Here is a 21,513-nt window from a genome sequence, read left to right on the forward strand (position 1 = left end):
TTGTCTAATTTGCTCAAAATTTATTCAAACTTCGAGAAGAGTACCCCATTTGTCATCATCAATTGAAAAAAAAAACAGATGCGTTAGTTTGATGTAAAATGTTTATTCATTTTCTCTAGGTTATTGATTTAAATTCGTTATCGGTCGCCGGAGTGACCAAATAAACTGAACTTATAGATAATCTGAAATAACCTCTTGAATGAATGCAAAGATGATTTATTTTTGAGCACTGTTGAAAAGCACTCGTCAGATACCTTACCACTCAAACAAACATTTAACACACAGATGAATAAACCATTTGTATATAATTTTTGAACATCGTCAACAAAATGCTCATTGATCAATATCTAACACATAAAATTAATATGCCATATAAAAGTTTTATTTTAAAATTACAATCTTTACTTTTGGTTCTTGAACTCATGTTGGTTGAGTATAGAGGATGAGCAGCCAATACATCATTTATGAATGAGAATGATTATCATCGTCAGCGTCAGCATCATCATTTTCTTATGAACGTTGTTGTGTGTATATATGCTTGGTTGAAATCTAGTAAATAATTTCGGGTTCAGTTCCGAAGTAACGATCACCAAAGTTCCCGATGCCGGGAATCACGTAGAATTTATCATTAATTTCTGGATCCAATGCTGTGCTCACTATTTGAACCTAATTTATATATTGAATGCAATTAATTAATGAACGTTCATACAGCACACAGTGTGCAAAATGTGCACACTTGATTCGATTAACATACAGATTCGTGGCATATGTTGAATTCACTGTATTTTTTGAGTATGTTAGTCGTCTTTTAGTAATAACAAGCATTGCAAAGATCTTGGCAAGTGTTACAAATTTATTTCAAAAACCAATGCTTTGCTTTGCTAATTGTTTTAAGAGTGTGTGTGCCGAACTTTGTTCAAATATCTCAATTAAACAAACATGCTCAAAAATGATTCATCATGTGGTACTCAATTGTAGCTACACGTTAGGGTTAACTTACTTTTGGAAATGCATAAGCTATTGAATGAACACCAATTTCAGCCATCAACAACGATACTAGCTGTATATTTTCTTCGGGTACATCATAGTCTAATAGAACGCGAATAGCCATCATCGCAGCAGCACCCGTTGCAACCGTGGCATCCATTAATATGACACGACAATCTCTTATATCTTTTGGCAGTCTTAAATAATATAACTGAACATTGGAAAGGATGAAATAACATCGTGGTCAATGTAGCAAACGTAATACACACACATGGTGGTACATACCTCTGGTTCGCCAGTACTTTGATTTGTTTGAATAAGTATTTTTCCAATGCGTATATCCTTACATACATCACAAAGGGCTTGTTCCATCGTTTCACCGGCTCGTAGAATGGAAACACCACAGATTTTTTCACATGCCATTCTTTTTCCTTCGTATGATAAATTTTGCGGTGTATCAACTTTTGCTTCTTTGAATGGCATCAACCCTAGTGAATATTCGATGACCAATCGAATTAGGCGATTCGAATAAAATATGAACTCATCGCGCGATGTTTCTTGATTCCGAATAAATGTATGCAATCCCTTTATTTGAGGTGTTGTCGGCAATAGATGCAATGAATCAGGCATGGGCTGACCAATATATGAATGTGCTAAGCGTTCTCTTAACTTAAAGCCTCTCTGGAAAAAAAATGATTGATCGATAAATTTAGCAGATCAGCTTGGTGGAGTAGGTCGCATAATGAATTTACCAATTGTAACTGTGTATGCACATGCTGTACAATCAGTTGAATGGCAACTTTGTTGTCTCCGCCGCGTGGAACAATAATATCTGCATGAGCCATTGTTGGTGCGATATAGTTACAGTAAGCTGGTTTCACCATGCTCGAATATTGTTTGATCACACCCTCGATATCTCTACCTCTCATTGTAATATCGCTGCAAAAATGTTCATAGTATTATTCAACGTCGGAGTTATAGAAAGTTTTGGCGAAAAAATGACGTTCAAAATTGAAATTTACCGTTTCAGGCGTCGAGCTAAACGTATATCAGCGTCTGTGTCCACAAATACTTTCATATCTAGCATATCTAACACCTCTTGACTGTGAAACACTAAAATTCCCTCAAAAATTATGACATTTGCTCCATACATGGTTTTTGTCGCTAATTCCCGTTGATGTGTCACAAAATTATAGATTGGCACTTCCACTTTTTTACCTTCTTTCAGCTTACGCAATACATCAACCATGAGATCAATGTCAAATGCATCCGGATGATCGAAATTGTATTCATTGCGTTCGGCTTTTTGGTGCTTATCGTCATCGAGATACTGTTTAACAAATACTCATTTTAGACAAAATGATACTTGATTATCGTTAAGTATCGTTTACCTTATAAAAGCAGTCCATTGATAACAGTGTCACCCACGGTACGTCCAGACTCTCGATGATTTTCTGAGCAACTGTTGTCTTACCAGATGCGCTTCCACCGCAAACGCCTGTGATGGCATGCCATTTGATTTGATTTTGTTTGTACATATTATATCGGTTGTCGACAACCAGAAATGCACACAAAATGTAAACAGATATTAATTGCGGGATTCGTTTGACTGGTTTTTTCTATAGCAATAAAAAACAAACCTATTACAAATGGTTCGACTTGTTGCCCAGCACAATTGTACCATGGCGGACGACCAGCTGTGTAGATTGTACGGTTGTTTGCACGAATTATTGATTCCGTTGCATCAATCGTTTTGGTTAGATTCATAGATGTTGTGCGTTGTCTACGTTGCCTTGGTGATCGTAATGAACCTGTATTTTTTTTCGTCATGCTCGATATATGAGTCAATTTGTACAATAATTTACTTGATTTGTTCAAAATACATGCCTGAATTCGATCGAGATTTGATGGCTGATGCTGGAACCGTGGTGGGCGATGCAGGGCAGAAGAGATCATTGTCATTTTGAAAGTCCGGATCGTCTGTGTGATTGGACGTTTCAATGTAAATTGGATCTGAGGCTACAATCGGCTCCCTCTCTCCAGCATCACTATTGTAAAGAAGGAAATACAAAATACAAGTTTTAATCGTCGGTTAATTTGAATGACATGATCAAGAAGTAATCAGACTAAGTAATTTAAACACATACACAAATCAATTAGTCATTATTGTTTTTGTTTTTGCTGTGAGTGCTGTTTTATTACCGAACTCACAATGTCTATGGAACGATGTGATATGTGGCGCAACTAGGTGATGGCCGCAGAAGTTCTGTCAAAATTTATACACAACCAACTTGACATTCAGTTACATAGTTCAGCTAACCCATAGTACATCCATCCATGGGCTAGGTGCGCCACCAGCGTGAAAAAATATGACAGTATATGATTAATACACAGCACATTGTGAGTTCGTTATTACTAACAAATGGGACTTAAAATACTAGCAAACAGGGAAAACCGTAAATAAAAGTGATGATAACACACTGTGGAATTGATAAAAATGCCACACTTTTTTCAATTTCCGATTCGACCGATTACGATGTCAATACTAATACTTTCACTAACTCCTTAAAGTTGGAAATTACCATGTTACTTAATATCAAAAGCCTATCATTGTTATCAATCTATAATCGATTATTATCAATCTTTAACTAGAACGACTGTCGCCTCACGTACAGACAAATCATCTTCAAATGCAAAAGATAACACGTAATGACGAAATGTGACAGTGTTTGATATTTTGTACTAGCCGGTAGTTCCGATGATTTTATTTATTTTTTTTTCCTTCGTAATTCCCGACATTGTCACGCATGTGTTTGATTTCAAAGAAATCGGTCACGTATCATTCAAAGTTTAATCATTTAAAAAAAAAATACGGACTTGACGGAGCTATATTTTTCACTACCAATGTAAACATTGTTATCTTCAATTGCCCACGATGTGTATTGGGTTTTCCTATATATAACAAAACTCCCGGAATAATTGTCACTTTTGTGCTGACACGCGATCAGAACGTATCAAGCCATTGGAGTGCACTGTGAATTTGTTGCGATCAAATAAGACAATTAAGTGAATAAAATCATGTCTGAGCTACATTACACATATACATTGGAAGAAATCAAATGCCACAATGGTAAAAATGGTGCTAAGACGTGGGTAGTGATCCATGATATGGTATACGATGTCAGTGATTATCTAAAAGACGTAAGTGACATTTCAAAAATTATTTAATAACTAAATGAAACAAACGAGATACGTTTCTTAGCATCCCGGTGGTGATGAATTGATATTGGATGTGGCAGGCCGTGATTGTACAAAAGATTTTGATGATTTTGGACATTCCAGTGATGCAAAGAAAATTCTAGCTAAGCTTAAAGTTGGTGAACTTGTGGAGGTGAAATACAACATTTTTAAACAATATTTTGATTAAAATGCTAAATGTGATGCCAACTTTCCATTTTAGGACGATAAACGATCAAATCGAAAGAAGGAAATTGAAAAGGGGGAGAAAAAAGAAAAGAATGACAAGAATAAGAACGATGATGAAGTGGTTAAACGTCGCCGGAAATTCAGATTTTTCTTTTGCGCTTGAGCAATGAAACAGTTGATTGCATTTCGTTTTATGGAATGCTTTCTTGTCTATGCGATATTTCATGGTGGTTACTATTTATTCAAAAGAAACTATATGAGAGCAAATGTTATGGTGTATAATAAAACAGTTTGTATGTAAATGAAAGTCCAAAGTTGTATGAATGCTTTAGAATATTTTATGGCAATTTACAGTGCGGTCGTCGAACGTTTTTTAACAAACTTTAACTTGGACATTTTTGCAAAATAAAAAAACAACACTTGAATCAAAACAGTATATCGAAAGAACGAATGAACCATGTCACACTCGATGCGATGCGTGCATCGAACTGATCTCAAGCCAAGAAGACACGGCCAAAACATGTCTTTAAATTTGGTAATATGCGTCAGGTTTGAGATGTATGCAAACAAAGAAACTACTAATTTAACAGTCAAAGTCAATTATATGTCTTCAAATTCCAGTTATTCCAGCACTGGCTAAATGTTTTTTCTTGTCACGAATTGCGTTTTCATTTCAGACAGAAAATCCATTTTTGTGACATTCATCAACATTTTATTTCTTTATCGACTCGCCTCTTTCAACATTCACGAATGATAATTTTGTGAAACGGTTATGCTAATTAGATTTTAGATAGCGTGACTCTTGTCAGATATAACAAGGACTGTCGGCAACATTTTTATTCTGAACTTAAAATCACAACTACATCATTATTTTATGGTTACAAAATTTTTAAACTACGATGCATTTTCAGCTGATAAAAATGGCATTTTGAATGAGAGGTACCTCAACCAGCCCCACTCTCCGAAAGTTCTGTTCAAAAAGAGCAACAGAACACAAAATTTGTGCAACGTTTGTGGAAATGTTCGTCCTTCGTGGGTTTTCACATGTTATTTTTGGACATGGAATTGAGTACTGAAACCCAGACAACTTGTTATCACTTATCGACAGTGCGAAAATCGCAGAAAAATTATAAGAAAAACAATGTAAATAGACGATCTTGGCATTTCAACAGCAATAGATGAGGGAATTTCGCTTTCGTTACTGTTTCGTTCGAAAACAAGTTGTTCAAAACAGAGATTACTATGGGATATTTTTATTCATATGAGATAGAAATATCACATAAAAATAACAGATATTTTTCGCGCGTTGTGTTCAGCGAAACGCATTAATACACAATAGCGATTCTGCACACACAGAGTCGCTGTTTTTTTCGTTATACACTTCACACTTACGATGAACTGCGCGGAGCGTGCATGCACATGTTTCGCTCACTTCTTTCTTTGAACTCTCTTAGTGTGTCAACACAATGTCTGTGCGTGTATCGCTTGTGCCGTCGTTTGTAAATGAAGTCAATGAGCTGCGCGATGCATGCATATATATGTTTTGCTCTTTTCTTTCGATCGACACTCTTCGTACCCAGCTCATTGACGTCGTTTACAAATGAAGGCACAAGCGATACACACACAGACATTGTGTTGACACACGAAGAGTGTGCAAAGAAAGAAGTGAGCGAAACATGTGCATGCACGCTCCACGCAGCTCATCGTAAGTGTGAAGAGTATAACGAAAAAAAACAGCGACTCTGTGTGTGCAGAATCGCTATTGTGTATTAATGCGTTTCGCTGAACACAACGCGCGAAAAATATCTGGTTTTTTTATGCGATATTTCTATCCCATATGAATAAAAATATCCCATAGTAATCTCTGGTTCAAAAACACCAATCCTGTTATGTGTTATCAGTAATTCAGAACCGATGAATACAAATACTTTTATTTTCAATTTCAATGAAAACAAACAAACGTCCTTTAACATCTGATCGGTAGAATTGTTATCAGTGCGGTACATAATATATTGAAATGTGAAGACTTCTACACACGAATTGAAAGAGTTATGCAACGTTACATCAGACTTTACACAACTGTTTTCATCCATGTTCGCCATTTGATCAAAACGTATATATCGCAAAAAGGAGTTAAATTAACACGAGAATGGAATTACGCCATCAAATGGAATTACGCCATTATGATAATGAAACGATTGTGAGTCAGAAATTTCGCGACCAACACTGAAAACAGTCTAGAATTGTTCGAAAATGTATGAAATATTTATATGCAATCGCTATGCATGCGATTGCACGTAACCTAACGGATATGATATGGGCATGTGCGCAATATGTGTTTTTGTACTGAAAAGATGGCTGAGTTGGTGTTTCTTGCCATGCCGGTTTATTTAAAAATCTAATCAACCATTTTAACACCACTCAAATACGGTGCAGCAACCAATTGGAAAAATAAATTTGGTTTGGTCTGGTGATCTGAAATTTTTAAAGTTAATCATGCATACACATAAATGACTAAATTTAAATTCGCAATTGATTCGTTTGGAAACGGGTGGATCTGGATTGAACTATAGTTTCAGAAACTATTTTTAGATATCGGCTCGACGAGTCCCAAACAAACCGCGTCAATCGGCTAAATAGTATATGTGTCAACGTTGTTTCTGCATTCGAAGCACATTTTTCTGAGTCATTCGATTTCTTCGACAAACGTTGAAATTTCGAAATAGCCGGAATAGAAAATGTCACAGTTCGCCATGAATGAGCCGAAATCGATTCCAAAGGTTTACCCAGCCTTAAACATGATTCACTTGGATGCAATACACCTCGGACAGTGATTCTGATAAGGCTCCATGACATTTAGTTCGTTTTGTTAACAAAATAGAGCTTTTAATCAATGGAGAGGTACAACAACAACAACAAAACAAACAAACATATGTATATAATGTTATTATTTACATGTTGAACTTGGTGTTAGACGGCATGATTTCCTTGAAATTCTCTTTTCTCGCTGGTCTGCTTCCGTTGATTTATCGTTCTCTTTGTTGGTGTGGAAAACTAGCAGGATGTTGTGCGACGTATTTTATTGATGGATTTAATTAAAATGAAAATATTTCAACGATGCGAGAAAAATAGGTGTAGTCGTATTATTTATCACCGGTTAATCAAACATCGACGTATAAATGACAAATTAAATAATAAATTCATGCGCCAACAAATTTGGTGAACCAATTAAATCACACACAAAAATTTACAAATACAAAAGAAATTCCCACGTAGCAAACCGATTTCTTCTATCTTCGTCTACTTCTTTAATTAAAGTAAGTAGGGTACGGATGCAGAAAATTTGATTTCGTCACACTGGTTTTCTTTATAACTGTTGTTGTTGCGTTGTGCTAATTTATCATATGGATCGAAGAGTTTTAATAGCGAACAAAAAAGAGGCAATAAACCGCATCTAAAAATCGGCCGAACACTTATCTAGTCCCCAATAAAATATAGTCCGATCGGCATTTGTGTAATTTTAAAACAACATAATTTATTAGTTAAGAACTGAATTTTTGTCAATCATCACACGCCACGTACATTTCGGATACAAATTTGATGTAGAACTAGAGAAGTATATTGTGAAGTGTCTTTTCTCTTGCCTTTTTTTTCAAATCAAACTTTCACCAAAATGCACAATACAATATAGAGGATTCCACAAAATAATGACGTGACCAATGCAAACCGGAGACGAAAATATCGGAAGTAAGCAAGTCGGCAGACGCTCAATTCTGCATCATTTTATTTGGGACTATATTCTCTGTTTCGACATCGTTTTGCTCTTGTGTGTTTGTGTCCATATTCTTTTCTATTCTCTCTGCCGTATGTTCTCTCTGTCCTGTTCGCCACGCGATCCAATGTTTCTCTTTGCTATAAATCGACTGCGTATTTCGCTAACTCAAGAGTAGGTAAAAACATCGCGGCCGTTCCATAATCATTTTTCCGAATGATAATATAGTAAATAAAGACATAAAAAGGCAATACAACAAATAATTGTGGGCCTCACATCGGAAAGGTACACGCACGCATACTCACAAACTCACGCGCACACACAACGGACAGACCAACCGAAGAAGAGCAAAGTGATGCAAGGCAAATTTGATTCAAACAAATTCGGCGCTTAACTGAACTAAACCATACATACAGCACATACATACATCGAAGAAGCTAACCTGAAAAGGGGCACAAACGCTGTCACGTTTTTTTCGGAGCACAGGAAGAAACTTTTTCAATCACTGTGATACAAGCGAGTGTACAACACATTCCAGCACTTGAAAGAAAGGAAAAAATAAATAATGCTAACGTCCATGGCACACGAGAATCACATTGACTTGGTCGGGATATGTATACAGATAATACGTGCGGACACATTTGACACAGCACATTTCTCTCATTCATTTCAATTAAAATTTATCGAATACAATGAACAAAATGTGAAAATAAAATCCATTTTTTCCCGTATGCGTTAAAAATTACCTTTCGGAACTGGCAGAACTGGGAGGATCAAATTGTTGCTTTTTTACCGATGCCGACATTTTTAACAACTGAAACTATTGCGAAGACGTTCAAATCAACGGAGACACGTTTTTTCGTCGACACATGATTTATTTCATCGTTTTGCTGTCGATCTAGAGGAAGCAATAGAAGAGAACGACTGACATTTTCATACAAAACATTCTTCTATCCTTGTCTTTCGCTTAGCTTGACTGAATGAATCGTTGATGAAAAGAAAAAATCTATTCGTGTCCACGTGTATTGGTGTGTGCGAGACATTCAAACGACACTTGGGAAATTCGTGTGCATACATATATTTTTCAGACATATGGTTTCGCGCATTCGTTCTTCCAATTTGTATACGAATGTCATATATGACATTTTCCCTTGCATGCAATTCCGTTCACTGTTACAACTGGATAATTCAACTTGACAATCAACTAAGCAAATAAAATTAAAATTGATTGTGCAGTAATAGCATGACTGCAAGGAAGAGAAATTAGACTCTATTGAAGGCTTCGAAACTGATAATGAATAAATCAAATGAATGAATCGTAAATAGTTTTCTGTCAAAACGAATTTATCGGAAGTATTTACAACGCAGTTCATGTTATTGTATTATTTGACGAATAATGAGTTCGTTCAAAGAGTAGATCATTCAACTTCCATGTGGCCAATACTTCTATGTGTATGCGCTCGGACGACCTCTTGTTTGTCTCTTACTCGTATTTACTGTCAAATTGGACTGCGTTCAATATTTTTTTTTATCGTAAACATTTGTAATATTATGGGATAGATGCTTGCTTGCAATTCATTGTGTGCACATACAAGTGAACACAAATGAAGAAGAAGAAGAAGGAGGAGGAGGAGGAAAAGAAAAAGAATAAGAAGAAGAAGGGCAAATAGAAGCCGGACACAAATCAAGACAAAACATAACACATCTTTTGTTAATCAAAATAATACAAGGGGTTCATATTCCATAAGCCACAATCACCTTGATCATTTCAATCACTTTGTTTGCCTTTTAAAATATCGAAATTTCGATGGCAATTCCTAATTTGTTGATTTAATTTGAAGATTTTAATCATTTATTTGTGCTAACAACAAAACATTCACGGTGAACTTACTTAATATTAAGAATCATATAGAAGTGTAGAGCAAAAGAAAAGACTTCCCACACACACATCACATCATGTCGAATCGACGAAATGAAGATACATCTCGGAGTAATGGCACACCAAATTCTGATGATCCTCCAATGTCACGTAAGCAAGCGCATTTGCTTTTAATTAACACTTTAATTACACACAAATTGATGTTTTTTTTTTCTTCAAAAAAAGGTTTATTTATTATATGCAATAAACAAAATACGGAGGAAGATTTTCGAGAGGCATTCCAGAAATTCGGCAAAATTGAGGAGATTTACACAATAAAAGATCGCAATACTGGCGACAACAAAGGTTTGTATTCGACGGGTGAACAGGTGAATAAAGGCAATTATTAACAAACGTTGTTGGTTTTTTTACAGGTGTTGTTTACATCAAATTTAGTAAAACATCGGAAGCAGCGAAAGCGCTTGAAGAAATGAACGGAAAGACATTGGGTACACCACTTGGAAGCAGGCCATTAAAAGTGCTGGTTGCCTCTAGGTATTTCAGATTCGGCTTTATTGTTTTATTTTCTTAATGTTTCATGTGTTTGTTTGAATGTGGTTGTTTTTTGATCTTGATAGTCGGAATCAGGGTTCCGGCCGTAGCGAAAACGAGCATGAAAAGTATGTTCGATTATTTGTAATTGTTCCTAAAAATATGACCGAAGAGGATCTGCGATCAGAGTTCGAGGAATATGGCCCATTGGAAAGTGTATCGATGATTCGTGACAAAGTAACGCGTGAATGCAAAGGATTTGCCTATGTTAAGTTTTTTAAGTAAGTAAACACACCGTACCAAACTCGAATATATTTTCAAGGTTTTTTTTTGCTAATTCATCGTTACAGATTTACACATGCCGCACTAGCCTATGAAGGAGTTGGTGGGAAATACAGAGCGGTTTTTGCGGAGCCAAAAGGTAGTTCACGCGCAACAAACAGTTCGACGTCAGATCGTTCTGGGAGTCGACACGATGACTACAGTATGGTTTCATACGGTGGCAGTGGGGGTGGTGGTGGCGGCGGCGGCGGCGGCGGTGGTGGTGGTGGTGGTGGCAGCACTAGTGGGAGTGGTAGCAGTGGCAACAACGCTTTCGGGAGTAGTCACGGTAGTCGATTGGATTACTCAACTTTTCTAAACAATCCAGTGAATCCAAATAAAACCAATTTTAACGCCAGTTCGGGAAATAATGGCAATAACAGCGAAGTGCAACTAAATGTAATTGTAAGCTCGACAGTCAACCAAGACCAACTTTGGCGACTTTTCGACATTGTGCCTGGTTTGGAGTATTGTCACATTACAGGCGAATGCAATAGGAACTCAAACTATGCGACAGCCGCATACAGCAGTCTGGATGCAGCACAATATGCGCGGTAAGTTTCCACACTGAATACCGCACAAGTAATACAAATACAATAGACTACATTTGATCATTACGCAGGGAGAAAATACATGGCTTAGAGTATCCACCAGGTCAACGGATTATCATTAAAGCAATTAACAGTACCAGCAAACCAAGCGAAGTGGAAAATATTTTTTCATTCGAATGTAGGCTATCCAGAACACATTTTAAAAATCTAAAGAATATTCCATTTTAAGTAATCATTCCAAATTATTTTCAGCCTCACAATCCACAAAAGAACCATTTTCCAGTGTTGCCTTACCTGCACCCTTACCATTGGCAAACCCAACGAGTCCATGTGCCCAACGATGTTTTATAGTATGCGTTCCAAAGGTAAGAACGCCACACTTGACTTATGATCTTCGATGTCATTGATTTGTAACAACAAAAGAGTCTAATCAAACTATTGATCAATCTAGGCGCTCCCACCAAAAATGCTAAACAATGTTTTCTCTCGATTTGGTGATTTGATCGATGTATACTTATTGCCGAATAAAAACTGTGGTTACGCGAAATATGCGAGTGAGTCGAGTGCCATGAAAGCGATCGAAGTATTGCATTCGGCGGAAATATGTGGCGTTAAGCTAAAAGTGATGGAAGCCGAAGAGCCTCGAGACGCGAAGAGGAAACGATACGATGATTAATTAACACATTAAGTGCGATTGAAAAAAAACCTAGAGGACACCGCTTACACAACGTGACGCACGGTGGTAAGTAGTTTCCATTGGAAATAATGGTATAATCGATTGCATTTTAATTGTAATTTGTAACACAACGTGAACTCTCAACCATTGAATGACACTTTCCGCTGACTGAATATCGCACTTTTGACCGACACCAACTTTTCAAACACACTAATGCATTGCTCTTTCTTTTTTTGTTGTTGTTGTGAAGTTTGCTTAACATTTTCAACAGGCTTACAAACATAATTGCTTTATGTATGTGGACCGTTTATTTATGGTTTTATTTATTTGTCTTTTTTTTCCTCTCACATTTAATTCAACTTTATCGCATCGACCAAACAAAAAAAAAACCAAACACAAATTAACGAAACACCCAAACCGACACGCCAAACAACAACTCATACCAACAATATGAAACAACGACCGCTGATTTTGCTATTCGGTACTTGACTTTCAATTATAAATACAACAACACAAACATTGTTGACAACAAACCATTGATTGCACACACGAAGACTCAAAACTTTGCTGAACACGAAGAAAACCATCAAAAAGGACAAATCTAACCGAATAACCCAATATCCCACAGAAAAAAAGAACATTTACATATAAAACAAAAACTATGAAATCAAAGTGAACATGGTCGGCCACTCATTTAAGCCGTGAACTAAGACCGAAACATACAAATGGTATCAATCATGATGATTTGCAACCACAAATTGAAATGTTATTATACATTGTTGAATGATGAAAACGAAATGGCGCAACGTTTTCAGCCGTATACGGAGTATGCTCTGCGTGAATCCGCACTCGAATTCCTGATCCGTTTTGTTTGTTCTCACGGATAAGCATTTTGATATACTTTATTTTATTCGTTTGTAAGGAGAGATATTGGTGAACCGAACAATCGAACAATCGACGCTTAACAAATTTACAGGTAAAATGGAATCATCCTAGCTGTAAGTCATAGTAGTATTTTTATAGAGCATTAATTCAACTTAATACTTTGTTTAAAATACGCTTAGCGGTAAACATTACACTACAACAAAAAAACATGAATAAAATAAAATACAAGATTCGGTGTCTTTTTTTCCTCTCTTGATTATGATTTATTATTGTATGAATTAAATTTGTATCGATTTTGAAATCCTTGACTCGATTTCTTCAATCAAAATTTCAACATAAGAAATACGAGTAAGATCGTCTGCGGTGTGTGATAATCGCATTGATGGTTGATAACCTTAGACGAAGTAGTGTGCCTTACGAACAGTAATGCCATAGTCACTGAGAGCCGGTGCCAAGTCCTCCATGGTAAGTGTGTATTTGCGATCTTTATTGTTCTGTGTCTTTTGGTTTTTGGATGAAGCGTGCGAGCCGGCATTACCTAAATTTTAGAAGGAAAAAACATTGAATGCGTTAATATCAATACCACTTCAATACCAATTCCAATGCAATTATGTACTTGTTCTGGTTTTGCAATGCTGAAGGGCATCGTTTGCAACGTCGGAGATGAATTTTTGTGCAGAAATTGAAATCAAACGGACAATCCGTGGATCGGATGCTTCGAATCCGGCTGTTTGACAGAAATAGGCTGAAACCGCATCTGGGATGGTCGGTGTGTAATCTTCTAGTTGATGCAGAAAATCGCTTAAAACCTGTCCTTGTGTGCGATCATCTTGGATTGCTGCTGTTCCACCGCTGGCTGTGGTTCTGGTTACTGTAGATGCTGATGCAGGTGCTGTTGCTCCTGCGGCTACTGCTGCTGCTGCTGCTGCTGCGACTGGGACAGCGTTTGTTGTCTGTGGAACGGGCATTCTTGCTGCGTTGGAGGTTTGTGGTGTCGGTGTACCACGGTGAATACCAAAATTATCAGCCATTTTATCTGATTTCACTCAACAATTTTCAATAAATAGTAAAATAGATTATGTTTATTACTAATTATGCGTTCTATCTCTTTGTTGTTTTCACATTAAATGATGTAAACCACTAGACCATGTACGAAATGTCATCGCATGATTAGATAGTGCGTTCAAAGAAACACTTGATAATGTGAACGCACCTTTTGTGCAGTATACTTCTGTATTGACAAGCACAGTTTTTTCGTCGAAAACAGAAGGAAAACGAACAGTTGGTTTCAAATCGGTAGAAATATGTTGCAATAAAGTAATATTCCAACCGTAGATAAGGAATCGCATCGACAATGCTGCGAAATACAGTGAATCGACAAAATGGAAAACGCATTGTATCACAGCAAAAGAGGCCATGGCAAAAAATTTTGTATGGCAACAGAGGCTACCCAGATAACTACACGGACCCGATGTTTTTGAAGGATTTACAAAAGAATATCAACGTGGAAATATTCAAATATTCAGAAGCCGTGCTCGGTGCCATGCGATTAACTCATCAACTGTCACTGATTGTCGTATTTCTGTTGGTATATCACAATCTTTACGTTCGGCCGCCATACATTCCGGTCGAAAAACTCCTGTTTGTTGTATGTAACATTTGCTGCATCGGCTACATCATATTCGTACTGTGGAATGGGCCGCGATCGTGCGGCTATTTGGGAACAATAAGAGAAGATGCTAAAACCGTTGCATGTGTTCTAGTCTTTGGTTTTATTCTATCACCAATGCTGCATACGTTGACCAAAAGTATCAGCACTGATACCATTTACACGATTACATGTTTCGTATTCCTATTGCATGTGATGTGCTATGACTACGGAATGCCGGCTGCATTAGTTTCACGCGCAATATCTTTGAATGCCGCCATATTCGGAACAATTTGTTTGGCCTCTCGACTTAACACATCTTTGGATGCATTTGTGCTTCTTATAGTCTCCTTCACACTGTTTGCCGTTTATCCACATTTACTGCGATCGTTGGAATCACATTCGAAATTTTATCTATGGCTGGCACCAGGTATATTGTTTGTGTCCATATCCTGTTTGGGCCTAATGATCATTTCGCCGCTATTATTTTTTATCAATTTAATGGTGATGATCTTTTGTAGTTTTGTTTATCCGTTCATTTTTTCCTACGCTCAAAAATATAAAAATAACATCCACGGACCATGGGATGAAGCTGTTGTTGATACTGATAGTCGATAAGAAAAATATGTGATAAAAGAAAATGTACAAAAAATAATAAATTTACTATTTAAAACTAAAAGAAACAAACACATCGGTTTTAGAGTTTTTATTTTAAATTCTTTTATTAATAGATTTTTTTTTTGTTTTAAATATCTTTAAATGTTTTTTTCTCGTAAGGCTAACCATTCGTGTAGATTATACAATATAAGTGGAAAAAATGCTTTCGGATTAAGTAGACATAAAATGACAATGAATTGTTAGTGTCTTAGATTTTATTATTAGTTGCTTTTATTCCTCGTTCTCCGAATTTGGACATTCGATTGTTTTCTTCATTGCATTAAACATTTTCCGAAATATATTCGACGGCTGTTTACAGTCGTTGCATAAAATTGCGTTTCTTCGTAAATGTAGATATAATAATATATTTTTAAATTTTAACGTTTGATAAACTTAGAAAGTGACAACATAGAATAATAGTTTTTGTATGATGCTTTTGGTTTGTGTAAATATATTTTGATTTTGTTTTTTTCTTTTCCAATGTTTGGGATAATAAGAATGATTTTTAAACTAATCCACAAAAAGTAATTAGTAATTACTAACGTCGAATGTCTTTTATGAAATAAAGATTCTTGTTTAACCATTGTTTTGCAAATCACATAATGTGAGGTTCACGAAATCAAAAAGAGTCGCTTGGATGACAGTTAAAACCATTGTTGATCACGGTAAGCGAAACAAATAGAATTAATCGTCCCGTGCCGCTGTGATAATGGTTAGAATATAGATGAAAATATTCACTATGTCCATGTACAAATTGAGTGCAGCAAAGATATATTCCTCCGGACTAATGGACAATTTGTGATTGCCTCCCATCATCAATTGTGTGCTGAATTAAGAGAAATATCAAGTTAATCATTCGTCGTAATCGCAAATATGTGTGTTTGTGCTTTGAAATTGAGATCGTATTACACTTACTCGTAAATCAAGTAGACACTGAACAGAAGTGCTCCAATGGACGCATAAACAAGATGAATTATGCGACCATGCCAAAACATGGCGACTATTCCGAAAAGCATGAACAAAATCAAAGCAACGAATAGGAAACCATTCAATACGGTGAAATCAAACTTGGTTTGCAACGCAAATATGGTTAAAGCCAGGCACACGAGTGCTGTTGCGCCAACGGCCAACATCACTGTATCTGGGGGAACAGCTGAGGTCAGCGTGCCCAACATGAATGATTGAGCTAAAGTAAACAGTCCCAAAAATATGAAATTCGTTGGTGGTGTTCTTCGTACACTTTCACAGCAGGCCATTGCAATCATTGTCACGAAGAGCACGGCCAGAGCAACCCAGAATAGCTCACGATGACCACGCAGGAAATTTTTCGTACCAGTATGAAAGACGCAGAGACAAATGAACGCTAGAGACACGCTTAATTGAACCTAGAAAAATAGAATTGAAAATAATTGAAACGCCATATATAAACGCCAGCTTATACTAAAAGTGATTTTACCATTAGAATTGCGTAAACTTTTCTTATGAATCCGCGTCGTATGCTTGCGTCGTTGAATTCAAAACCTTTGGCTTCTTCATCACCACCGTAGCCACCGCTTGGAGGATATCCACTGCCACCGCCTACATATCCGCTTTGTGGGTAGCCACCTGGAGGATAACTGCCTTGTGGGTAGCCACCTGGAGGATAACCGCCTTGTGGTGGATAGCCTCCTTGTGGTGGATAACCTGAATTTGGTGGATAATTGGGATTGAACCCGGGCTGAGGGTTTCCCTGGCCACCCTGGCCTCCATAATACTGTTGGTTTGGATCTGAATTGGCATTAAATATTTAAAATTAGCTCAAATTTACACAAACTTCATGCAAAAGTCAAATGATTCATATCATTCAATTATTTTAATTGCGTCCACATATATTACGTATAAATATATATTGGCACACTATAAATGTTAAGAGGAAAGGAATTTTCCGCAAAATTCTATAAAAGATCAAACTGAACAATTTAATTAAAATCAAGCAAAATGAAATTACACAAGGGCTTTCGTTCACTATCCATGTTAGCGATTCAATAGATCTTTTCTGATTTTTCACCGTAACCAATGTACGAATCAAAAAAGAACTCCTATGACTGATATCAAATGTATTGAGTGTCAGAATGACGATTAAAAATGACAGCGCTGCTCTGTTTTGCTACACGATTTCAGTTTGGAAATGAAAGAAAATACTGTCATTGCTTTGCATCTGTAAACAGCGACGTTCATGTTGAAATTTGATATGAATTCGTTGAAACGAAGCAGATTACTGTATTCTATGTGATAACATTAGCCGACTTTGCGGGTAATACACAAAGTGCATGTGTGTGTATGCTTTGAACCGAATGTTTTCGAACAGATAGACAGCATGATTCATCAGCAGTTTTTTTTGTTATTTACACGAGTTTTTGTTTTTTCAAGACTTTGCCTTTTGATGACTAATAGATCTTTACCAATTTCACTGGGTTCGAAAACGGTTTTTGCGCCCAGAGAAAACGATTAATTTGCATTGACTGAAATTCAGATGGTTTTATACATTTTTCTGCAATGCTTTTATCAAATCGATTCACTATGAATGCGAAGATTCAAAAATACATATATAGAAACATTGAAAAATGAGAAAAAATAATATACAATCGGAAAACCAATTCATCGTTTGATACATTTCATGGCATTTTTACAAAAAATATCAATTACAGAAGTGTTATCTGACTATCGATCGTATTTCTCAAAAAGTCAACCTTTTGTTCGAAACCAACACAAGAACAACGGGAAATAAGACGTAGTAGAAAAGTGACGTATAAATACACAGTTTATACAAAACGTAGGTATAACATCATACATCCAAAATATATACTTTTTTTTAAATCGATGACACACTGACTCCATAATATACTTGACAACAATAATGAATTCGTATTAACCTATAGATTCCATGGATTTTCATTTGGAATTCTTCGTGAAATTAATTATGACTTTTTCCCAATAAAACATGCAGAATGTGAAAGAAACCCGAGCAAATCATGATGAAATTGGATTTCATTGTATATAGTTGACTCTTTTGAAAAGTAATAATTCATGCATATTGTTTCAAGAACAACAACTACAACAAAAAGTATAGGTCTGAAAGTTTCAGATGAAACCGAAATGATTTTTCTGCTGGAACTAATTGAATGACGGTGACAAAAGTGCATACAAATTGTAGAAGGCATTCGTGTGTAGTGAGCGTATTGGTTGTAGTGTGTGGGAGAATTTTCACGTTTATTCAGCACATAAAATACTTCAGAACGGAAAGAAAGTAATCTAGATGAATGAAGGACTTATGATCCAATTCAACAAGCAATTGAGGGAAAAATCAATAAAATTATCGAAATGGTGGTTTTCAGACTTGGAAGAATAACATACAAAACCCATAAGGTGGTTCACCACCACCACCTTGCCAAGCCATATTCACAACTAGTAAGACTTGAATTAATCTCCTGTGGGGCTTACTCTTCTTACGGTCTGTCTATTGACAATTTTCTGTTCAAGCTGAAATCTTCAGAATATTTCAGTAAAACGAGAAACAATTCGGACATATCGTTATTGTTCACATTTCGTAGAAAACATTGACTTGAAACTCACCGTTACCGTACATAATTAATAAATGAAATCCTTTATTCCGTAGAGTCACGTGTCACTGTTTTTTTTCTTCTTTTTGATCTGCAAAGTTAGAGAATGAAATTGTATCAAGTTATTTTCTCCGTTGAACTGTAGTATACAAAATCTAATTAACATAAATTTCACAGAAAAAAAAACTTTTCATCGCACTATCACGAGTAAATACTAACAAACAGCGTCGGAGAGACTACGCTAGAGTCGATTGATATTGATTTTGAGTGAATTTGGAAATGGAAAATACTTTCGAACAATTTAAAATCAATAAAATTATCCAAATTAACAACCAATGACCTGAAACAACAGGTGTACAAATTCACTTCGATGGATTAAATCGATTCTACGATTGCTACCTTCAACTATACGAATAAATTTTTTGGCTTATGAGCTTCTATAAAATTATTCAATGAGTGTGTATGCATTTGAACTAGAAGATTCCATTTAAATTTGTGTAAACGAAATATATCACATCTATGTATCCGGTGTTAACTGATAAATCGACTAATGATAACGATATGGAAGCGCTTGGTCGAGATTTCAACAACGACATTATACACATCAATTACACAGATATGGCGCTTATTACTATGATAAGCAATACATAAAGACTTGCAAATTTGCCCAATATTACTTATACAAATTAGAATTTCCACAAATCGACAAAGTGAATATCCATTTCACTTATGGCGTACATGCCATATATATTCGACAATTTTTATAAATTTACAGAAACACTGCACACCTTTTTCGAATTATCCTTATTTGTTTTCTGTTTTGAAGTTGGATCGAATGGTTTCAAAAAAATCGCAATATCCAATGGGATAGCAAATAAAAATTAATTTACAGCAGTTCAACTTGACAATACGAATCTCGAATGTTCAACTTGTATTAGAATGAAAACATCAACAGAAATTGAAGTGCTAGATGAGCTATAGCACGCAAGCGTCGTGCCATCTATAGAATATTCGAGCAACCTAAGTGCATGACATTCGAAATGACAAATGACGTCTTATTCGTTTAATTTCGTGTATTGGGGCCAACTGTCAAATGAAACGATAGCAATGTGCTGCGATCAAATTCAATATACACTTCAGCCAAGAATTCATAAATTTTAATCTTTTTGTTGTATGCATATTTTACGAAACGTTATTTCAAAATTGGCGAAATCCGGGAAAATTATGAAATTCATCGGTTTGTGGCAGAATAATTTGAAAATTTTCCATATTTTCACAATAACAGCAAGAAAACTCCCGATTTTCTAGATATTGGTGCTAATTTAACGGATGGAATGTTTCGTGGAGTGTATAATGGATCGCAGAAGCATCCAGACGATTTAGATTTAGTTTTGGAAAGATCATGGTGCACTGGTCTAGAAAAAATTATAATCACAGTCGGCACAATCACGGACACAGAAGATGCGGTTAAAATTGCGGAAAAAGACGGTATACATTTCATGATGTCAATTTTCTTAGAGTCTCAATTGAATCGCGGTTTAATTCGTTAGATCGTTTATACTTTACAATGGGATGCCATCCAACTCGATGCAATGAATTTGAATCAGATCCGGAAAACTACTATTCACAACTATGCACTGCCATTGAAAAGCATCGTGATAAAATTGTGGCCATTGGTGAATGTGGCTTAGACTATGATCGACTACACTTTTGCAAAGCTGACGTTCAACGAATATACTTTGAAAGACAATTGGATCTTGTCACGAAATACAAATTACCATTATTTCTACACTGTCGCAATTCATTTGATGATTTCTATGATATTATTCAACGAAATTTAGCAAAAATTACAAATGGCGGAGTGGTACATTCATTTGACGGGACAATCGAACAAGCCACGAAGCTCATCGATCTGGGATTTTATATCGGAATTAACGGTTGTTCGCTGAAAACGGAAGAACAATTAAACGTTGTGGCACATATACCAAACGAACGAATTCTAGTTGAAACTGATTGCCCATGGTGTGCGATAAGACCTAGTCATGCGGGTGACTATTGAATAATTGAATTTTCAAACAAAAATAAGAATAAATATTGATGATCACATTTCACTAATTCAAACATAGGATCCAAATTCATCAAAACCAAATGGTCTACAACAAAAAAGAAGGATAAATGGTCAAAGGATTCATTAATTGATGGACGCTATGAACCGGCACAAATAAAACAAGTTCTAGAGGTTATTGCCGGCTGTAAAAATGAAAATGTAGATTCATTAGCCGATCAGTTCTATGAAAACACGATAAAATTATTCTTCGGCAACACATCGAATAATTAAAACATATGAGTGTATTAATTGCCGTGAAGATAAAATAAAAGAATACTTCAAAATCAACAACACATCACAAATTCATATTTATATCGTTTGAAGAAATCAATGTTCTTATTCTCACAGTATCACATTCTTCAATTTACATATGTATCCATAGGTTCTGACATAGTCTGATCTCGTTGATCCTGACCCCCCCCCCTGGAAAAATTTGACCCCCCCTGGCAAAATTTGACCCCCAACGATTTTTTT

At 36.0% G+C, this 21,513-nt stretch overlaps 7 protein-coding genes across 17 annotated transcripts in view; 4 read left to right on the forward strand and 3 right to left on the reverse strand.

The window, feature by feature from the left end:
* Positions 1 to 83: 83 nt before the first annotated feature.
* Positions 84 to 9,198, reverse strand: LOC129574170 (uridine-cytidine kinase-like 1). Of its 6 annotated transcripts, XM_055455738.1 has the most exons (10): positions 8,932 to 9,087; positions 7,369 to 7,467; positions 2,875 to 3,035; positions 2,628 to 2,798; positions 2,379 to 2,485; positions 2,010 to 2,317; positions 1,740 to 1,926; positions 1,273 to 1,668; positions 1,001 to 1,198; positions 84 to 666 (listed from the first exon to the last, which is right to left on the reverse strand). In XM_055455738.1, exons 2-10 carry the CDS (start codon positions 7,392 to 7,394, stop codon positions 550 to 552), a joined length of 1,671 nt encoding a protein of 556 aa, XP_055311713.1. In that variant the 5' UTR covers positions 7,395 to 7,467; positions 8,932 to 9,087; the 3' UTR covers positions 84 to 549. The 6 variants fall into 6 exon arrangements, with proteins under 6 accessions (XP_055311713.1, XP_055311711.1, XP_055311712.1 ...); XM_055455736.1 differs by lacking the exon at positions 7,369 to 7,467 and having other exon boundaries at positions 8,932 to 9,198; XM_055455737.1 differs by lacking the exon at positions 8,932 to 9,087 and having other exon boundaries at positions 7,369 to 8,597.
* Positions 3,988 to 4,720, forward strand: LOC129574180 (cytochrome b5-like). The gene is made up of 3 exons (XM_055455771.1): positions 3,988 to 4,188; positions 4,250 to 4,378; positions 4,448 to 4,720. Exons 1-3 carry the CDS (start codon positions 4,066 to 4,068, stop codon positions 4,574 to 4,576), a joined length of 381 nt encoding a protein of 126 aa, XP_055311746.1. The 5' UTR covers positions 3,988 to 4,065; the 3' UTR covers positions 4,577 to 4,720.
* Positions 9,199 to 9,541: 343 nt separating the features above from the next.
* On the forward strand, positions 9,542 to 13,258 carry LOC129574146 (RNA-binding protein 45). The gene is made up of 10 exons (XM_055455637.1): positions 9,542 to 10,214; positions 10,290 to 10,409; positions 10,478 to 10,598; positions 10,682 to 10,876; positions 10,946 to 11,106; positions 11,137 to 11,470; positions 11,539 to 11,645; positions 11,720 to 11,832; positions 11,919 to 12,209; positions 12,698 to 13,258. The coding sequence occupies exons 1-9, from the start codon at positions 10,142 to 10,144 to the stop codon at positions 12,141 to 12,143; spliced, it is 1,449 nt and encodes a 482-aa protein (XP_055311612.1). The 5' UTR covers positions 9,542 to 10,141; the 3' UTR covers positions 12,144 to 12,209; positions 12,698 to 13,258.
* Positions 13,259 to 14,156, reverse strand: LOC129574178 (transcription initiation factor TFIID subunit 10-like). The gene is made up of 2 exons (XM_055455770.1): positions 13,645 to 14,156; positions 13,259 to 13,566 (listed from the first exon to the last, which is right to left on the reverse strand). Exons 1-2 carry the CDS (start codon positions 14,057 to 14,059, stop codon positions 13,424 to 13,426), a joined length of 558 nt encoding a protein of 185 aa, XP_055311745.1. The 5' UTR covers positions 14,060 to 14,156; the 3' UTR covers positions 13,259 to 13,423.
* An 84-nt stretch (positions 14,157 to 14,240) lies between these two features.
* Positions 14,241 to 15,363, forward strand: LOC129574176 (phosphatidylinositol N-acetylglucosaminyltransferase subunit C). Its single transcript, XM_055455768.1, has 2 exons — positions 14,241 to 15,106; positions 15,198 to 15,363. The coding sequence occupies exons 1-2, from the start codon at positions 14,383 to 14,385 to the stop codon at positions 15,305 to 15,307; spliced, it is 834 nt and encodes a 277-aa protein (XP_055311743.1). The 5' UTR covers positions 14,241 to 14,382; the 3' UTR covers positions 15,308 to 15,363.
* Positions 15,364 to 15,367: 4 nt separating this feature from the next.
* Positions 15,368 to 21,513, reverse strand: part of LOC129574175 (protein lifeguard 1-like) — a 6,937-nt gene continuing 791 nt past the window's right edge. The window contains exons 1-7 of one of the 6 annotated variants that reach the window (XM_055455766.1): positions 19,721 to 19,768; positions 18,946 to 19,023; positions 18,727 to 18,859; positions 16,969 to 17,100; positions 16,790 to 16,938; positions 16,249 to 16,718; positions 15,368 to 16,159 (exon numbers count right to left, since the gene is read on the reverse strand). In XM_055455766.1, coding sequence (XP_055311741.1) covers positions 16,018 to 16,159; positions 16,249 to 16,718; positions 16,790 to 16,938; positions 16,969 to 17,100; positions 18,727 to 18,769 — 936 coding nt within the window. In that variant the 5' untranslated portion in view covers positions 18,770 to 18,859; positions 18,946 to 19,023; positions 19,721 to 19,768 and the 3' untranslated portion in view covers positions 15,368 to 16,017. Of the gene's footprint in view, positions 16,160 to 16,248; positions 16,719 to 16,789; positions 17,101 to 17,320; positions 17,463 to 18,726; positions 18,860 to 18,945; positions 19,024 to 19,151; positions 19,214 to 19,720; positions 19,784 to 21,513 lie in introns of those variants that run through there. The other 5 variants (XM_055455761.1, XM_055455765.1, XM_055455764.1 and 2 more) reach the window with 5 other exon arrangements.
* LOC129574177 (deoxyribonuclease TATDN1) lies at positions 19,931 to 21,330 on the forward strand. The gene is made up of 4 exons (XM_055455769.1): positions 19,931 to 20,169; positions 20,241 to 20,420; positions 20,483 to 20,980; positions 21,059 to 21,330. Exons 1-4 carry the CDS (start codon positions 20,106 to 20,108, stop codon positions 21,268 to 21,270), a joined length of 954 nt encoding a protein of 317 aa, XP_055311744.1. The 5' UTR covers positions 19,931 to 20,105; the 3' UTR covers positions 21,271 to 21,330.

Source organism: Sitodiplosis mosellana, unplaced genomic scaffold (genome assembly GCF_009176505.1).
Source record: "Sitodiplosis mosellana isolate CC-2019 unplaced genomic scaffold, AAFC_SMos_1.0 Smas_scaffold_6150, whole genome shotgun sequence".
Lineage (NCBI taxonomy): Eukaryota > Metazoa > Arthropoda > Insecta > Diptera > Cecidomyiidae > Sitodiplosis > Sitodiplosis mosellana.

Bases quoted from the DNA above. Each gene is read 5' to 3' on its own strand.
- LOC129574180 (XM_055455771.1), top strand. From the start codon at position 4,066: ATGTCTGAGCTACATTACACATATACATTGGAAGAAATCAAATGCCAC. The intron at 4,189-4,249 runs GTAAGTGACATT...TACGTTTCTTAG, and splicing joins TCAGTGATTATCTAAAAGAC to CATCCCGGTGGTGATGAATT. The intron at 4,379-4,447 runs GTGAAATACAAC...TTTCCATTTTAG, and splicing joins AAGTTGGTGAACTTGTGGAG to GACGATAAACGATCAAATCG.
- LOC129574170 (XM_055455735.1), bottom strand. From the start codon at position 4,935: ATGTTTTGGCCGTGTCTTCTTGGCTTGAGATCAGTTCGATGCACGCAT. The intron at 3,036-4,765 runs GTAAATTGCCAT...TCTTTACAATAG, and splicing joins AAACGTTCGACGACCGCACT to TGATGCTGGAGAGAGGGAGC. The intron at 2,486-2,627 runs GTTTGTTTTTTA...ATGCCATCACAG, and splicing joins AGTCGAACCATTTGTAATAG to GCGTTTGCGGTGGAAGCGCA.
- LOC129574146 (XM_055455637.1), top strand. From the start codon at position 10,142: ATGTCGAATCGACGAAATGAAGATACATCTCGGAGTAATGGCACACCA. The intron at 10,215-10,289 runs GTAAGCAAGCGC...CTTCAAAAAAAG, and splicing joins TGATGATCCTCCAATGTCAC to GTTTATTTATTATATGCAAT. The intron at 10,599-10,681 runs GTATTTCAGATT...TGATCTTGATAG, and splicing joins AAAGTGCTGGTTGCCTCTAG to TCGGAATCAGGGTTCCGGCC.
- LOC129574178 (XM_055455770.1), bottom strand. From the start codon at position 14,059: ATGGCTGATAATTTTGGTATTCACCGTGGTACACCGACACCACAAACC. The intron at 13,567-13,644 runs GTACATAATTGC...TCTAAAATTTAG, and splicing joins GCATTGCAAAACCAGAACAA to GTAATGCCGGCTCGCACGCT.
- LOC129574176 (XM_055455768.1), top strand. From the start codon at position 14,383: ATGCTGCGAAATACAGTGAATCGACAAAATGGAAAACGCATTGTATCA. The intron at 15,107-15,197 runs GTATATTGTTTG...GATCTTTTGTAG, and splicing joins TTATCTATGGCTGGCACCAG to TTTTGTTTATCCGTTCATTT.
- LOC129574177 (XM_055455769.1), top strand. From the start codon at position 20,106: ATGCATATTTTACGAAACGTTATTTCAAAATTGGCGAAATCCGGGAAA. The intron at 20,170-20,240 runs GTTTGTGGCAGA...CCGATTTTCTAG, and splicing joins GAAAATTATGAAATTCATCG to ATATTGGTGCTAATTTAACG. The intron at 20,981-21,058 runs GTGACTATTGAA...ATTCAAACATAG, and splicing joins GATAAGACCTAGTCATGCGG to GATCCAAATTCATCAAAACC.